The 14658-nt window shown below is 51.4% G+C and overlaps 1 protein-coding gene across 2 annotated transcripts; it reads left to right on the top strand.

Moving 5' to 3' along the window:
• Positions 1–329: 329 nt before the first annotated feature.
• On the top strand, positions 330–14539 carry HYOU1 (hypoxia up-regulated 1). 2 transcript variants are annotated; one of them, XM_054176060.1, is made up of 24 exons: positions 330–619; positions 860–953; positions 2933–3011; positions 3242–3396; positions 3502–3578; positions 4497–4678; positions 5230–5345; positions 6035–6218; positions 6619–6753; positions 7565–7647; positions 7747–7879; positions 8191–8378; positions 8656–8794; positions 8901–8961; positions 9094–9176; positions 9346–9534; positions 9711–9910; positions 10055–10142; positions 10745–10867; positions 10988–11121; positions 11609–11693; positions 12124–12376; positions 13186–13269; positions 13800–14539. In XM_054176060.1, exons 1-24 carry the CDS (start codon positions 556–558, stop codon positions 13859–13861), a joined length of 2991 nt encoding a protein of 996 aa, XP_054032035.1. In that variant the 5' UTR covers positions 330–555; the 3' UTR covers positions 13862–14539. The 2 variants fall into 2 exon arrangements, with proteins under 2 accessions (XP_054032035.1, XP_054032034.1); XM_054176059.1 differs by having other exon boundaries at positions 9708–9910.
• Positions 14540–14658: the final 119 nt, after the last annotated feature.

Below are 14658 nucleotides of genomic sequence, written 5' to 3'. Positions count from 1 at the left end.
TGTGCTGCAGGGCGATGCGCGATCGGGCTCTGGCCCTGTGCCCGCCGACGCCAGCGGGACCCAGAACCCCCACCCGCTCCCTTAGTTTGGTAGCCCCCAGCTGCGGACCCTGGCCACGCGCTCCAAGAAGAGCGGGGAAAGGGGGCGTGACGAGGGGAGGGGCAGGGGCGGACCCGGGGGCGGGGTCTCTCGGTCGCCCTAGGGGCGCGCGAAGCAGACGGCGCCGCACGTTAGCTGCGCGTTACCGTGCGGCAGCGCGTACGGGTGACGCCACACGCGCGCCCCCTCGCCTTGCCCCGCCTTGCCGTGACTGGCCAATAGGGACGCAGTTCCCGTCGTTCTCGCTTCCGGCTTCCCCCGACGTGGCCCAATGGGTGCGCGCGGGCGGTCGGGATTGGCGCGCGGGGGCCCGGCGCTGACGGCCGCGCCAATGAGCTCGCGCCGCGTCCGGGCCGGGGGTGGTGAGAGACGCCGGGGAAGCCGCCGTCGCCGCCGCAGCGCTGCCGGCGGGCCGGGACCGGCACGGGACGCGGGGGGGCCGGGACGGCGGCGAGTATGGCGCGGGTGCCCCGCTGGGCGCTGGCCTGGCTGCTCTTCTCCCTTCGTCTGCCTGGGGCGGGTAAGTGCGGTGCGGGGGCGGCCGGCCCTGTGGCCCGGTGCCGCTGGCCCTCGGGGAAAACGTGTGGAGTGGTGAGCAGCTGGCGCTGCCCTCCTCTCGCTGACCCCCTTGGCCCTTCGTGCCCTGTGTGCGGCCCGTCTGGCTTCGTTCCTCGTCCCGAGCCGCTCAGTGCCGTTTAAGAAGTTTGGTCTCCCGTGCGGTAGGTTCACGTTGAAGACTTTTTATTGTCTCGTGTTGCAGAGCCTGTGGCCGTGATGTCGGTGGACGTGGGTAGCGAATCGATGAAGATCGCCATCGTGAAACCGGGGGTACCGATGGAGATCGTCTTAAACAAGTAAGCAGCTGTTCTTCAAGCCCTTTATAACGTAGATACCGGAGGGGTAGTTGGTGGTGGTGGAGAAGCTCCGCTGTGTTTGCTGGGCCGCCAAGCATCATTGTGCGCCGTAAAGAGGCAGTGACTTTAGGGTACTGAGGGCTGTGGTAACTCTTTCGCACTGGTTGGAGTGGAATGGGCCCATCCTCTGCTGTAGGATTTCTGCCTTGCTTCCTGTCACTGGTGTGTAACTATCAACCATTGTTCAGGGCAGTTTGTAACTTTACTTTAGGGGTGTTGGTGGCATCTGGGGGTCCTTTAAGCGAGCAGTCTAAAGCCCACGTGGTAAAGGGTAGGATGTGGTTCAGATGTGAAAGGGTGTGGCAATGTGTTCTTGCCTCGCCAGTGAAGAGCTCTGATTCTTGCTTTTCCATAAAGGAGCCCAGGGGTGGGCTGGTTTTTGTGCAGCTGTTCAGAACCCCGCACATTTGTACAGCAAAAAAAGCTCCTTTTGCCTGGGTGCCCTTACTGTAACCCATCTCCAAAGCACTGCCTTGAAAACACGCAGCTGGGAGAGGATTACATAGAATACATAGAATAAACCAGGTTGGAAGAGACCTTCAAGATCACCGTGTCCAACCCATCAACCAATCCAACATCACCCAAATAACTAACCCACAGCACCAAGCACCCCATCAAGTCTCCTCCTGAAAACCTCCAGTGATGGTGACTCCACCACCTCCCCAGGCAGGCCATTCCAATGGGCAATCACTCTTTCTGTATAGAACTTTTTCCTAACATCTAGCCTGAACCTCCCCTAGCGCAGCCTGAGACTGTGTCCTCTTGTTCTGGTACTGGCTGCCTGGGAGAAGAGACCAACATCCGTCTGTCTACAACCTCCCTTCAGGTAGTTGTAGAGAGTAATAAGGTCACCCCTGAGTCTCCTCTTCTCCAGGCTAAGCAACCCCAGCTCCCTCAGCCTCTCCTCGTAGGGCTTATGTTCCAAGCCCCTCACCAACTTTGTTGCTCTTCTCTGGACTCGTTCCAGCAAGTCAACCTCCTTCCTAAACTGAGGGGCCCAGAACTGGACACAGTACTCGAGGTGCGGCCTAACCAGTGCAGTGTACAGGGGCAGAATGACCTCCCTGCTCCTGCTGGCCACACTGTTCCTGATGCAGGCCAGGATGCCATTGGCCCTCTTAGCTGCCTGGGCACACTGCAGGCTCATGTTCAGTCTACCGTCAACCAGCACCCCTAGGTCCCTCTCAGCCTGACTGCTCTCAGCCACTCTGACCCCAGCCTGTAGCTCTGCATGGGGTTGCTGTGGCCAATGTGCAGAACCCGGCACTTGGATGTGTTCAATCTCATGTACAGGATGTGCATGTAGGAACACCCTCATTTTCTGGGAGTCCAGACCAGAAGACCGTAAACGGGCTTTTCACTCAAATCCCTGAAACTTGTTGGTAGAATGAGGGAACTGTGTTGCCTTGCTTGCTGGAGGAGAAAAGCAAAAATCAGGCAAGTCTTGTCCAAGTACAAAGCAGTGTGCTCCAGCAAGTTGTTCATCAGCCTTTCTTCTTGCAGCGGTGGTAATGGATTAGGAGGTGTTTGGAAGCGGGTGGCATGCACTGGGCTTGGTGGTTCACTTATAACCTATTTTGCAGTTATTGCAGCAAAATACTCACTTTGGTGTGCAGGAGTTGGAGCAGAAACGAGTCACGTGTTGCTAAGCTCTCTTGTGTTATGGGCAAAATAACCATTTGCCCACCACAGCTGGGACTGAATCCGAAAGCTGCCCGTCCAGGTGAAGCACGTTCCTTGTTTTAGCTATTTGCCTGAGTTGTGAGGAGCGTCAGGAGGGACTCTGGCCTTCCCCTCTGCAAGTGGTACCTGAGCACTTTCCCTTAGTCCTTCTGGAACAGAAACAATGCCCACCCTCACGAGGGACTCTAGTGGATGTTGACTTGTTCCAACTGGTCTGTTCCTCTCCCCCTATGCAGGGAGTCACGCAGGAAAACACCGGTGGCCGTTTCCTTAAAGGAGAACGAGCGACTATTCGGTGACAGCGCGCTGGGCATGGTGAGAGTTCTGTTTACTCATCATGCCACCTGCAGTTCCTCTATGCAGCATGCATCTTCCCACTGCTGGGTTCTTGTCTGAGCTGGGCTTTATTTCTTGTGCTGCGCTTCTTGTCTGCTTGGTGTGTTACTGGCTCTCTGTAACAGGAGTTGGCCAGCGGCTTGGGAGAGGTTTGTTTGACAACAGCAAAGCCGGAGAGGCAGCTGGTGATGTGCTTTTGCTTTCTGCAGTCCATAAGGACGCCCAAGGTGGCATTCAGATACTTCCAGGACCTGCTGGGTAAGCGTATGGATAACCCCCATGTGGCTTTGTACCAGTCCCGATTCCCAGAGCATGAGCTGGTGAAGGATGAGAAGAGGCAGACAGTTATCTTCAAGCTGTCCCAGTAAGTAGCTGCTTCTGGGGACCTTCTGGGTGGCACTCTGGCTACCTGGCCTTTGCAGATGATTCTGTTATTGCTCTAATTTTATTTCTTATCTGTTTCTTTTAGAACAATGCAGTATTCTCCAGAGGAGATGCTGGGGATGGTTCTGAACTATTCACGTGGTCTGGCTGAGGAGTTTGCAGGTTAGAAAGATTTAACTGTTCCTTAAAGTATTTCTGTGTGTTTGTGTATTACAGGATTCTAGCAGAAGTCAGAGATGTTTGAAAACCCATGGATTTTTAGAAACTGGATGTTGCATCTTTTCAGCTGTAGGCTTTTACAGACTTGGCAGCTACCAGGTTTTCGTTGGTTTGAACATGGTGCAGGCTTGGGGTCTTATTCCCACTTTGGGGGTCAGTCTTCATGCAGCCTTGCAGTGAATGATCCCTAATGGCAATCTCTATAGAAAGGGTGAAGTGTTCTCCCACTTGCCTATGCAGATGGAATGGAGATGTGTCAGTGTGCAGCTGCAGGGAAAGGTGGAAGCAGCTCTTCGCTCTGTTGTAACCAGGCTGGATGGAGACTTGCTGCCAGAACTAAGCTATAATTAAGGAATGAAAGCTGCCCTCTCTTGTACAGCCAGCTGACAGACAGGAGACTGTCTGGAGTTTTCTCTGCTGGGTTGCCAGTCCTGTGCCACAGGAGTGTGAATGGGGTGCATTGCACTGATGTGTTTGACTTGTATGGTTACTAGGAGGCCTAGTCCAAAGATGGTTTTTTTTGCTCTCCAGAGAGTGAGCCTAGTGTAGCAGTTAAGGCTCTGTGATGATTGTATTTGTTGAAATCTAAGGTATCCCAGAGCATTTGAGAGTGTCCTCATGGGTGCAAGAGAGCTCAGCAGATCAGCAGCTTTGTGACAGTCTGCAAAGTCTGCTAGGTCTTAGCTGGACCCAGAGATTCATCCCTAACAATCCTGGCTGCTGGGGCTGCTTCAGGATTGCATTCTGTACAAGCCTTCACCTTGCATATTCTGGCTTTGTTACCGTCACTTCCCTGCAAGGAGTCTCTGCAGGTGGCTGTGCTGATGGAGAGCAGTCGGTGTAACCCTGTGACTCTTGCAGAGCAGCCCATCAAGGATGCAGTGATCACCGTCCCTGCCTACTTCAACCAGGCGGAGCGGCGAGCGGTGCTGCAGGCGGCTCGCATGGCCGACCTGAAGGTGCTGCAGCTGATCAACGCCAACACGGCCGCGGCGCTCAACTACGGAGTCTTCCGGAGGAAGGACATCAATGCCACTGCGCAGGTGGGCGGGCAGGGCCCCAAGTGGGTGCTGCACATGGGGCAGACAGCACTGCAGACAATGTCAGGAGGGCCTGGGTGTGAGGAAGGGGCTTCTGGTCACCAGCCTACCCCCTCTGTATTCATGTGCTTGTCAGCAAGAGGAGGCAAACGTGTAGGGAAGCCTGAAAGCTTCTGGAGTGAAGGCAGGTGGCTGGGACTTCCCATGTTGTAAACCTGTGTTTGTTCCTGTGTTTGGCCATCAGCCCTGGGGAAATAACACCAGCGGTTTTCCAAGGTGTGGGAGACCAGCTCTGAAATGGGTGATTTCCCTGAGGCCAAAGAAGCAAAGCTTTGTTTTCTGATCCACAAAGTGGATGAAGAAAGTTCTCTTGCCCGCTTGTACCAAGCATGCCTGCGTTGGGTCAGAGCAGGAGTGCCGTTGTTATGGACTAAAGCCAGGCTAGGGAGTGGAGAGTCCTGGCTGGTCCCAAGCTTGGTCAGCAATGGGTTCTTTTCTTATGAGTGGGGGATATCCAGGGGTTTCTGCCTCACCATCCCAGCTTCTCTTTTCAGAATATCATGTTCTACGACATGGGAGCAGGGAGCACCGTTTGTACAATTGTTACCTATCAGACAGTGAAAACTAAGGAGTTGGGAACCCAACCTCAATTGCAGATCCAGGGCATTGGGTAAGAGTTGAGCACAAGTTACACAAACCCTATAGGCCTTAGGGAACAAACCATTTGTTTCAGTCTTTTAAATGTGGAACTGTGCAGCAAGAGTTCAGCACAGTAATTTGGATGGCAGAGCAGGAAGTGTTTGGAGCGAGAAGGCTCCAGTTCTTGGTAATTCTGGTGCTGCTGTCTTGTGCAGAGCAGCTCTTGACTGAGAGCTTCTGGGAGCCCAGGAGGCAACCAGTGTACTTCATCTGCTTCAGGCTTGCTCTTTTTGTAGCCTGGAGCCATTTTGGTGTAATGCCATTTCCTGTCATCTCACAGAAGTGGAGCATGTCAGTTTGAAAAGGCAGAACATTCTCTTGGAGTGGGTTTCCTGCATGGGGGGGCAGAGGGGGTGCTGAGGATCACCAGAAAATACCTGGGACCTGAGACAGTTACCCTTGGGCTTTGCAGGTGTTTAATGTGCTTAGCAGCAAGGCCTATAATACAAGAAAGTTTCCTGCTCAAAGGGTGGTGGTGGCTGTGGTGGTGAATCTTTCTTCTCTTTGTTTCATTCTAATGTTGTTGGGGCCAGTGTCGTTCTTTCAGTCACAGCTGAACGCTGCAGCTGCTCCTGACCACCTGCTCTGCACAGGTGTGCACCAATCCCTGGTTTGTTGCTTGGGCTGAGTTGTTCCATCCCTGTTGGCTCTTCCGCTCAGGTTTGACCGCACGCTGGGGGGGTTGGAGATGGAGCTTCGCCTGCGCGACCACTTGGCCAAGCTCTTTAACGAGCAGCACCCTGCGAAGGATGTCCGGAAGAACCCCCGGGCCATGGCCAAGCTGCTGAAGGAGGCCAATCGCCTGAAGACTGTCCTGAGCGCCAACGCTGACCACATGGCACAGGTGTACCCTCCAGCTTTCCTAGGACCAAGGGGGGGTGGGTTAAGGACAGATGCATGGGAACGCTGTACCTCTGTGGCCTCGCTGTGCTGGAGAGCATTGCTTCTGCTGTTTGGGGGTGGGCCTCGCAGCTTGTGCCCACTTAGTGCCATTGGTGGTAAAATGCATGGATTCAGTGAGAGTCCTGTGATGGCTGGGGAATAAACTTCCACTGGGAGAAGCTGCCTGTTCAGTCCACATTCCGTCCTGTCCTTAGCCATGACAGGGTACAGACGAGTGTGCTCACGTCCTGGGTGTGTTAAGAAAGCTGGAACTTTTTGCATGGGGCAAGTCAGCACAGGTCTTCCTTGGAGAATACCCCACAAATGATTCCATTCTGGCTTGGTGTTTCTTTCCTGGACAGATTGAAGGGCTACTAGATGACATCGACTTCAAGGCCAAGGTTTCAAGGCAGGAATTTGAGGATTTGTGCTCTGACTTGTTTCAGAGGGTCCCAGGACCTGTGCAGCAGGCTCTGAGCAGTGCAGAGATGAACCTGGTAGGTTTGGAAATGCATTAACAAGCCTGACGTTTCTGTGTGGTCATGTCATGGTCAAAGTATCGGTGACTGCGTTGTCAGCACTGCAGGTGCAGCAGTTCCTCGCTGTGGCACCAAGCAGGAGTCTGGTGTGACTCCCTGCACAGTTCACTGGAAGCAACTTGGAGGAAGCATTTCCTTCTTTTCCAAACACTTTATTCTTAGGCTGGATGTCGGAAACACTGATCTTTCATATTTTTGTAATGGATGCTGATTCTGGTCTCTCTTCTGCAGTTGAAAACACAACTACTGCTGTTCAGTCTTCTTGCTTAGGAGCCCTGATGCAGACTGTAGTTGGAGCAAACGTGATGCAGTCCTCTGGAGAGTTTTGCTGTGTGGTTAAAGGCTCATTGTTCCAGAGTGCCAGGATGCTCTTAAGCATCTTTTGGGTCTGGCATTCCATGCGGGACACTGAGTCACCTCTCAAGAGTCCATGTTTCTGTCTGTTCCGCTCCAGCTTACTGTCCAAGTCACTGGCTCCTCTGGTGTTAATTGGCATGTCTAATTTTGAATGGAGTCCCACATTGTGGGTGACTTGAAGCAGTGGTCATGTTGTCTCTGTTTGACAGACCTGACTCTGGGGCCCTCATGTTGGTGTGGCTAGTGTCAGCCTGTCTGAGATATGTCAGACACCACCCTGCTCAGGGTGAGCAGGGGTGTTCTCTGAGCACACAGCAGTGTGTGGTGCCTAGGGAAGGGAGCACAAGGAAGCCCTGAACTTAGCTTTCCAAAGTTGCTTTCTCAAGACCAAGAGACTGTTTGCAATCCCTAGGACGGAATTGACCAGGTGATTCTAGTTGGTGGTGCCACACGAGTCCCCAAAGTGCAGGAGGTTTTGCTGAAAGCTGTGGGCAAGTGAGTATGTGAGGCCCTCTTCTAGTCTGTCTCCTAGTGACAAGTCACTCTTTGTGGCAGTGGCTGCAAAGCTGATGTCTGCTGCCTTCCACTTTGTAGGGAAGAACTGGGCAAGAACATCAATGCCGATGAGGCTGCTGCAATGGGTGCAGTCTACCAGGCGGCTGCTCTGAGCAAAGCCTTTAAGGTGAAGCCTTTCGTTGTTCGGGATGCTGCTGTGTATCCCATCCAGGTAACCCTTGGCTTGCTTTCTTTTGTGTGAGGTGTGGGGTGCAGCAGATGGGGCTGGGAGAAACCTGTTGGATTCCTTTGAGTAAGGATGCTGTTGCTGCCTTCCTGCCAGTCTGATAAAGAAGGCAGGAGGCAATCTCCCATGCTGTAGAAGTGCTGTTATAGCTAAGAAGCTTGGCATGTGGAGGTATTTGTTGAGGATCACTTACCTGACCCTCAGCTTATGCACAAGGTAGAGCAGCCAGTGCTGTGGAAACCTGACCACAGAGGAAGTTTGCAGTGCCTGAGCCGTGTTTTCTGTTTGTGGTGCAGGTGGAGTTCACTCGTGAAGTAGAGGAGGATGACAAATCCAAGAGTTTGAAGCACAACAAGAGGATTTTGTTCCAGCACATGGCAGCCTACCCGCAGCGCAAAGTCATCACCTTCAACCGCTACACTGACGACTTCGAGTTCTACGTCACCTATGGGGACCTGTCCTTCCTGAGCCAGGATGACATGCGGTGGGTTGAAGCAGCTGCCTGAGCAGAGAGCCCTGTGGCAGTGCAGTGTGCTATCTGGGAGCCTTGTTGGGCAGGCCTGTGCCTGCCAGGGCACTGGCACTGCCAGAGCTGTTCTTCGAGCTGTAGGCTGCAGCAAACCCACCCCTGCCTGGTGCAGGTCTCACTGCAGACAGGAGCTGCAGCAAACCCACCCCTGCCTGGTGCAGGTCTCACTGCAGACAGGACTGTGAGAAGCACTCTGTGACATCATTAACCTAAGTTTTGTCTCTATCACCAGGGTGTTTGGTTCTCTCAATCTCACAACTGTGAGGCTAAAGGGAGTTGGGGACAGTTTCAGGAAGCACTCAGATTATGAATCCAAAGGTATCAAAGCTCACTTCAACATGGATGAGAGTGGAGTACTGAGTCTTGACCGGGTAGGCACCACCCTACTGTGACATTTGCCTGTGTTTGGTAGTTCTGTCTCCCTCTCCTACATTGATGGACCCTTTTTAAAACTAATATTATGCTCTCCTCTCCAAGGTGGAATCTGTGTTTGAGACCTCGGTGGAGGACAAGCTGGAGGAGGAGTCAACGCTGACAAGTAAGGGCTGAGTTCTGATGTCCCTACTGATTGTTGTGTATTGTGCTGCCTGCACTGGCTGGGAGAGCTGAAGCACTTCAGTCCTTTAGATTTCCTGTAGATATTCTGGATATTTTTGTCTCCCCTTGACAGAACTTGGCAATACCATCTCAAGTCTGTTTGGGGGTGGTGGCCCTACACCAGAGAGTGGAGAGAACCTGACAGACTCGGTTCAGGTGAGCCCCAGGGTGACTGCTAGGTGGGAGGGAGCCCTTGGGTCTGCTTGTGCTTTCGTGTGTTCAAATTGTTTTTGCAAAGAATTGTCTGCTCTGTAAAACATTTGCATGGAATTCTGATACTAAAAACACTGCTTTGGTTTCCCCTTTACTTGCTTGTGGCAACCAGGAGGAAGAAGAGAGCCTAGCAGAAGCAGGTAAAGAAGAGCAGGGGGAAAAACAGGATCAGAAAAGCAGTGTAGAAGATGCTGGTGAAGAGCAGGGAGAAGAGAAGCAGCAGACTCCCGGTGAGGGAGACACTGCCCCTCCAAAAGCAGAGTCACAGAATAAGGAAGGCAGTGAGAAAGTAGTCTCTCAGGTGAGCATCAGGTTGAAAGAACAGGACTGTGATTTTGGTTTCTGAGAGTTAAGTCTGAAATTAATAAAGTTCCTGCAGCATCCAGTGGAATTCTTCCCCTGTTACTGGGAAGAAGTTGTAGGATGCAAGTAATGTTCCCTTGCCTGGGAACGTAAAACTTGTTCTGTCTGCAGCAGGATCCCAAAGAGAATGGAGGAACTGCCAAAGAGGAGCAACCCTCCAAGGGTTCTGGAGACAGCACAGCTACCAAGACAGAGGAAGAGAAGAAGATCAAAGCACCCAAGAAGCAGAAGCTTGTCCATGAGATTACCATGGAAGTGGATGTAAACGACGTGCCTGACCTGCTGGAGGATGACCTGAAGAGCTCAATGAAAAAGTATGTTTGACATGATAGAGGAGGTGACTTGCTGTGGAATGGTGGTAGCTTACAAAATGCTGCTGCTCTCAAGCTGATGTCTGTGATGTGCTGCTCATGTGAAGGTACTTGCTACCTTTGATTTCTGTTCCCTTTGCATGTTAGACTCCAAGACCTGACGGTCAGAGATCTAGAGAAACAGGAAAGAGAAAAATCAGCAAACAGCTTGGAGTCATTCATCTTTGAGACTCAGGTAAGAGGGAGACAGAAACAAGAATTCCTGAAAGCAGGTAGAAGTGTCTAATGCAGCTGGGCTGATCTGAGTGCAGGGCAGTTCTTTGACCTGGGGGAAGCTGATTTGAAGAGCCTGGATCTCTGATTTCAGGCACTTTTTCTGCTACCATTAGGCCTCCCAGGCCCATATGGACTGGGGAGGTTTTCTTGACGCAGAAAGAACATTTTCCTTCAACTCTGGGGTTCCAGTATCCTTCATGTGTGCTTTCCTCTGTGTTTTGGAACAGTTGCACTTGGGCTGGAAAGAAGCCACAGCTTCTCAAGAGCTGTTGTGCAGAAGAGAATTATTATTTAGTGTGTGTGAAGTTACAGTGGTTGCAGCTTTACCATCATGCACCTGGTGTATGTATGATGTCTGGGTGTCTATTCCTGCTGTGTTACTGTCACGCTTCTGGCAATGGAGCAGGAGCTCAGATTTGGGCAGGTTGGATGAGAATCTCCTGGCCGGTTTAGGCAGCACCCCAGGAGTTTGCAGCCCAGCCACAGCAAGTGGGTGAGCTGGTTGTGTTGTGTCCACTCTCTGTGGTATTTGATGGGAGTGCTTTGCATTGTTATTTTCAGGACAAGCTCTACCAAGAGGAGTATCAGTTTGTCTCCACAGAGGAGCAGAGGGATGAAATTTCTAAGAAGCTGAGTGAGGCCTCCAACTGGATGGAGGAAGAGGGCTATGCAGCCACAACTAAGGTATTGCCACGGTATATTTTATAGAGAAAACACCAAAACCTGCAGGTTTAACTGCAGAGGCTTACAATGCCAAACACTGGGCAAACTGATTGTCTCCTTTCCCCTCTGTCCCATTCCCAGGAGCTGAAAGACAAACTTTCAGAGCTGAAAAAGCTTTGTAGGAACCTCTTCTTCCGCGTTGAGGAAAGAAGAAAGTGGCCAGAGCGCCTGGCAGCCCTGGAGAGTCTGCTCAACCACTCCACCATCTTCCTCAAGTGAGAGCATGCTGCTGGGAGGGCACTTGTGCAGCTCTTGAGATGCTGACAAAGCTTGACCCAGTTGCATCTGGCTTGATAGTCAGTGGTGCTTCTTAGGGCACCCGAACCCCTGCTTCTTAGTGCTCAGTTCCACAAATCCCACAGACAGAAGGTGTGAGCTGTGTGTAAAGAGGGAGGGCAGGAAATGTCCAGTGCTGTGCACAACATTTGCAAGCAGATTTTTGTGTTGTGGTGTGATGGCCTCAGTTTTTTGTGTCTTCCTTGTTTTTCTGCTCTTGTGCTAGCTGGCTCTGTATCCCATTCTTAGCACTGAGAGGTTGAGTTAGGACTCTGCTTCCCGCAGAAGCGAGAGATAAGGGTGCAAAATATGCTAACTGGTTGGTATGTGCAGTGACTTGATTATTGTGGTTCCTGGAGCTGTGAACACCAAGTGACCATGTGCAGTCTACCTGGTTTAACAATTACCTTTCTTCTTATCTTTAAGGGGAGCACGAATGATTCCAGAGTCTGACCAGATATTCACAGAGGTGGAACTGAGCACGCTGGAAAAAGCCATTAATGAAACAATGGTAATAAAGGCTTGAATGACTGGGGGAGGTGGGGGTGGCAGTCTGGGTTGTGTCTCCTGTCACACAGATCATACTGCAGAGTGTTCATGTTTTGTTTTCATGCTACCTGCAAACCTTCTGGTGTGTTGGAGAGTTTTTTTCTAATGCCCAGCTTGATCCCAGGCTGCTTTGGGAGGATAATGGTTCTTGTGTTGTGTGTGCAAACTTGTCCCCAGGAATGCTGCATGCAGTTCTTAAAAGCAGCTGCTGTCTTTTGTTCTCTTGTTTTGTCCTCTCTCTGGGTAACTCAGAAGCTTGGTGGAATGTAGCAATGGGCCATGTTACCCTGAGTGAGTTAGATGGCCTGGGAGCAGCGACTGAGGTACTAGGATGCACAGTGGCTCCTGGGACCCAGAAGCATTCACAAAACAACTCTTCCTGCATCCCACAGATGTGGAAAAACGAGACACTGGCTGAACAGAACAAGCTCTCTCCAGCTGAGAAACCTGTCCTGCTGTCCAAGGATGTAGAGCTGAAGATAGCAGCCCTGGACAGGGAAGTGCAGTATCTTCTGAATAAGGCCAAGTTTGCAAAACCCAAACCCAGAAAGGAGAAGAACACCACAAAACCTGATTCAGGCAAGAATGCTACAGCAGCCTCTGAGGCAGAGAGCACTATCCCTCCCACGGAGGGGAGACAAGAAGGTAAGAGCTGGTGCATGTAACTCCTGGTGTACACTGTGTGTAACACACTCCTGGCCCTGCCTTCACTGAAAGAGAGCTGAAGAGAAGACAGTAATTAACTGTAGGATTAAAGGATCCATCTCTTAGTTTTCAAAGACAGCTGGGACAGCCTAGGCATGGCAGTGTCCTTTGCCCCCACCATTGATTTGGGAATTTTTGTGAAGGGACACAAAGTGTTGCTAACTTGCTAGGATGGCTGTCTGCCAGGGAAGGGAGACAAGCTGTCAGTTGCATTCTGTGTGTCAAGGCCAAGTTTTAAAGGTTGTGTCCTAAATCAAGGAGTAGAATGAGCTGTTGATAAGAAAGGTTTATAGCTTCAATGGACCTTGGGGGCGGGCAGAAAGATCTCTTGGCATGCTAAGACTTGGACTATTTTATACTCCTGGAAGATCCTCCGTTTCCAAGTGCCCTGGTCCTTTTAAATCTAGAGTGCTGATTGTCAGCAGAGTTCCCAGATGGTTCCTCTGGCCTGATTAAGAGATCCAGCTTGCAGTCAGAGCTCCAAAGGTGACTTGCCTGTGCAACCAGTGAACCTTCAGGGCTTCTAAGGGACATAAAGCCCAGCAGAGAAAGACAGAAAGAAAGAAGGAGAAGTTAACCAACTTCAAGTTGTGTGATACTTCTCTGAGTGTTGTAGAGGTCCACTGTGAGAGGGAGATATTATAGTCCTGCAGCACCTTGTTTGTGAACCTCAACACTCATCACCTCATCTCCCTGCTTCTGGGCTCTTGTGTGTTCTCCTTTCACCTGTGTTTCTGCTTTCAACATAGACAAACCTGAGGATATTGGTCCAGCCAAGAAACCTCCTACAGCTGAGAAAGTAGCAATAGAAGATGAGCCCAGATTAGACTCTGGTGGGTAAATGCTTGATCAGTGGTCTAGAGCTTGACAGATACAAGTGCAAGCTGTCTGTTGTGCTTCTTGACGTATTTTAGCTGTAGAGGATAGTCAGGTGGTAGAATGCCTGATTACAGAGCAGTTGTTAATTTTGCAGTGAGGAAGACATAAACGTTGGTTCCTCACTGTTCCTACATCTCCAATGTTCAGTGTGAAGTTCTGCTTCCTGCCTCAGCATCCGCTTTGTGCCAGGGTCACTGGTTTTAGCCAGTGCTGCAGGTGCGAAGCCTGTCTTTGGTAGAGTGGTGGTGTGCTGGTGCCTGCTTACTCTGCCAGTCCTGCTGTGAGGACAGCAGTGCCCAGTGGGTGGAGGGCAGGAAGGTCCTCAGCAATTTGGAGCTGAGTATCAGTTCCCAAGAATCCCCCACAACTTCTGCACCAGACATGAGCTTGGTGGGACCCTTAGTGAATGCTGGGGACTTCCAGCACTGCTTTGTGTGCTGTAACAACTCTGGCAGTGCATAACTGCATTTACTTTGTTACACAGGGTCCAAAAAAGAGAAGATGACAGAAGCTGGAGAAGAAAGCAGGAAAAATGATGAATTATAACACCCCTGAAAGCCCACTAGTGTCAACATCTATTTATTTCATGATTACTTTCTTGTTTTTGTAATGGACCCGGTTAGTCACAGTGTCAATGGAACACAACAGTCTGACAACAAATTGGGATAGAGATGTAATTTTTTTTTTCATTTGGGGGATTTTTTGCCACTACTAACTTAGTGAATTGGGTTTTTTGTTATGTGTTTAAAGGTGGCAGTGTGTCCACTGAGACTTGTCTCTGTTTCAGTATAGAAGTCACCAAAGTGACTTTCCTGTGGAGAGAAAACAGTGAAGAAACAGCTTAAGCGTGAGGAAGTAATGTGGGACTGAAACCTTGTGCTACACCTCCTCTGGTGGTGAGAAGGGAGACTAATGCAGGAGCTGTGCAGCTGAGCTGTGTCTTTGCAGATGAGGCCCTGGCTTGCAGCTGGTGGGAGGGTAAGGTGGGACAGGAGCAGGGAGACGCATCTCTGTGCTTTGGGATACGAATGTGTCTGCCACAGGCTGTTGTTACAAGCCTCTCTGTCCATGCTCTGTAGCAGAGTCTGAATTCCCCGAGTTGGGACTTGACAAAAAGATAAAAAATAAAATGTTCAGAAAGGTGATGGCCAAGCGTGGGCGGCTAGAAGCTGAAAGGTGTTAGGGTATCTTACAGTCAGCGTAGCAGCCAGGGCTGGGGCACGGCGGCAGCGGAACTGGCTCTAACCGTCCCCCGTGTGCCTGCCGGGGCCTCGTCCGGCGCCTCCCTGGCCTTGGCGCATGCGCTTCTGGGCGCGGTCATGCTGCTGCCGCACACGGCGGGG

Source organism: Dryobates pubescens, chromosome 34, assembly GCF_014839835.1.
Source record: "Dryobates pubescens isolate bDryPub1 chromosome 34, bDryPub1.pri, whole genome shotgun sequence".
NCBI lineage: Eukaryota > Metazoa > Chordata > Aves > Piciformes > Picidae > Dryobates > Dryobates pubescens.
The sequence above is the reverse complement of the archived record's forward strand: the minus strand, read 5'-3'. Positions and strand labels throughout refer to the sequence as shown.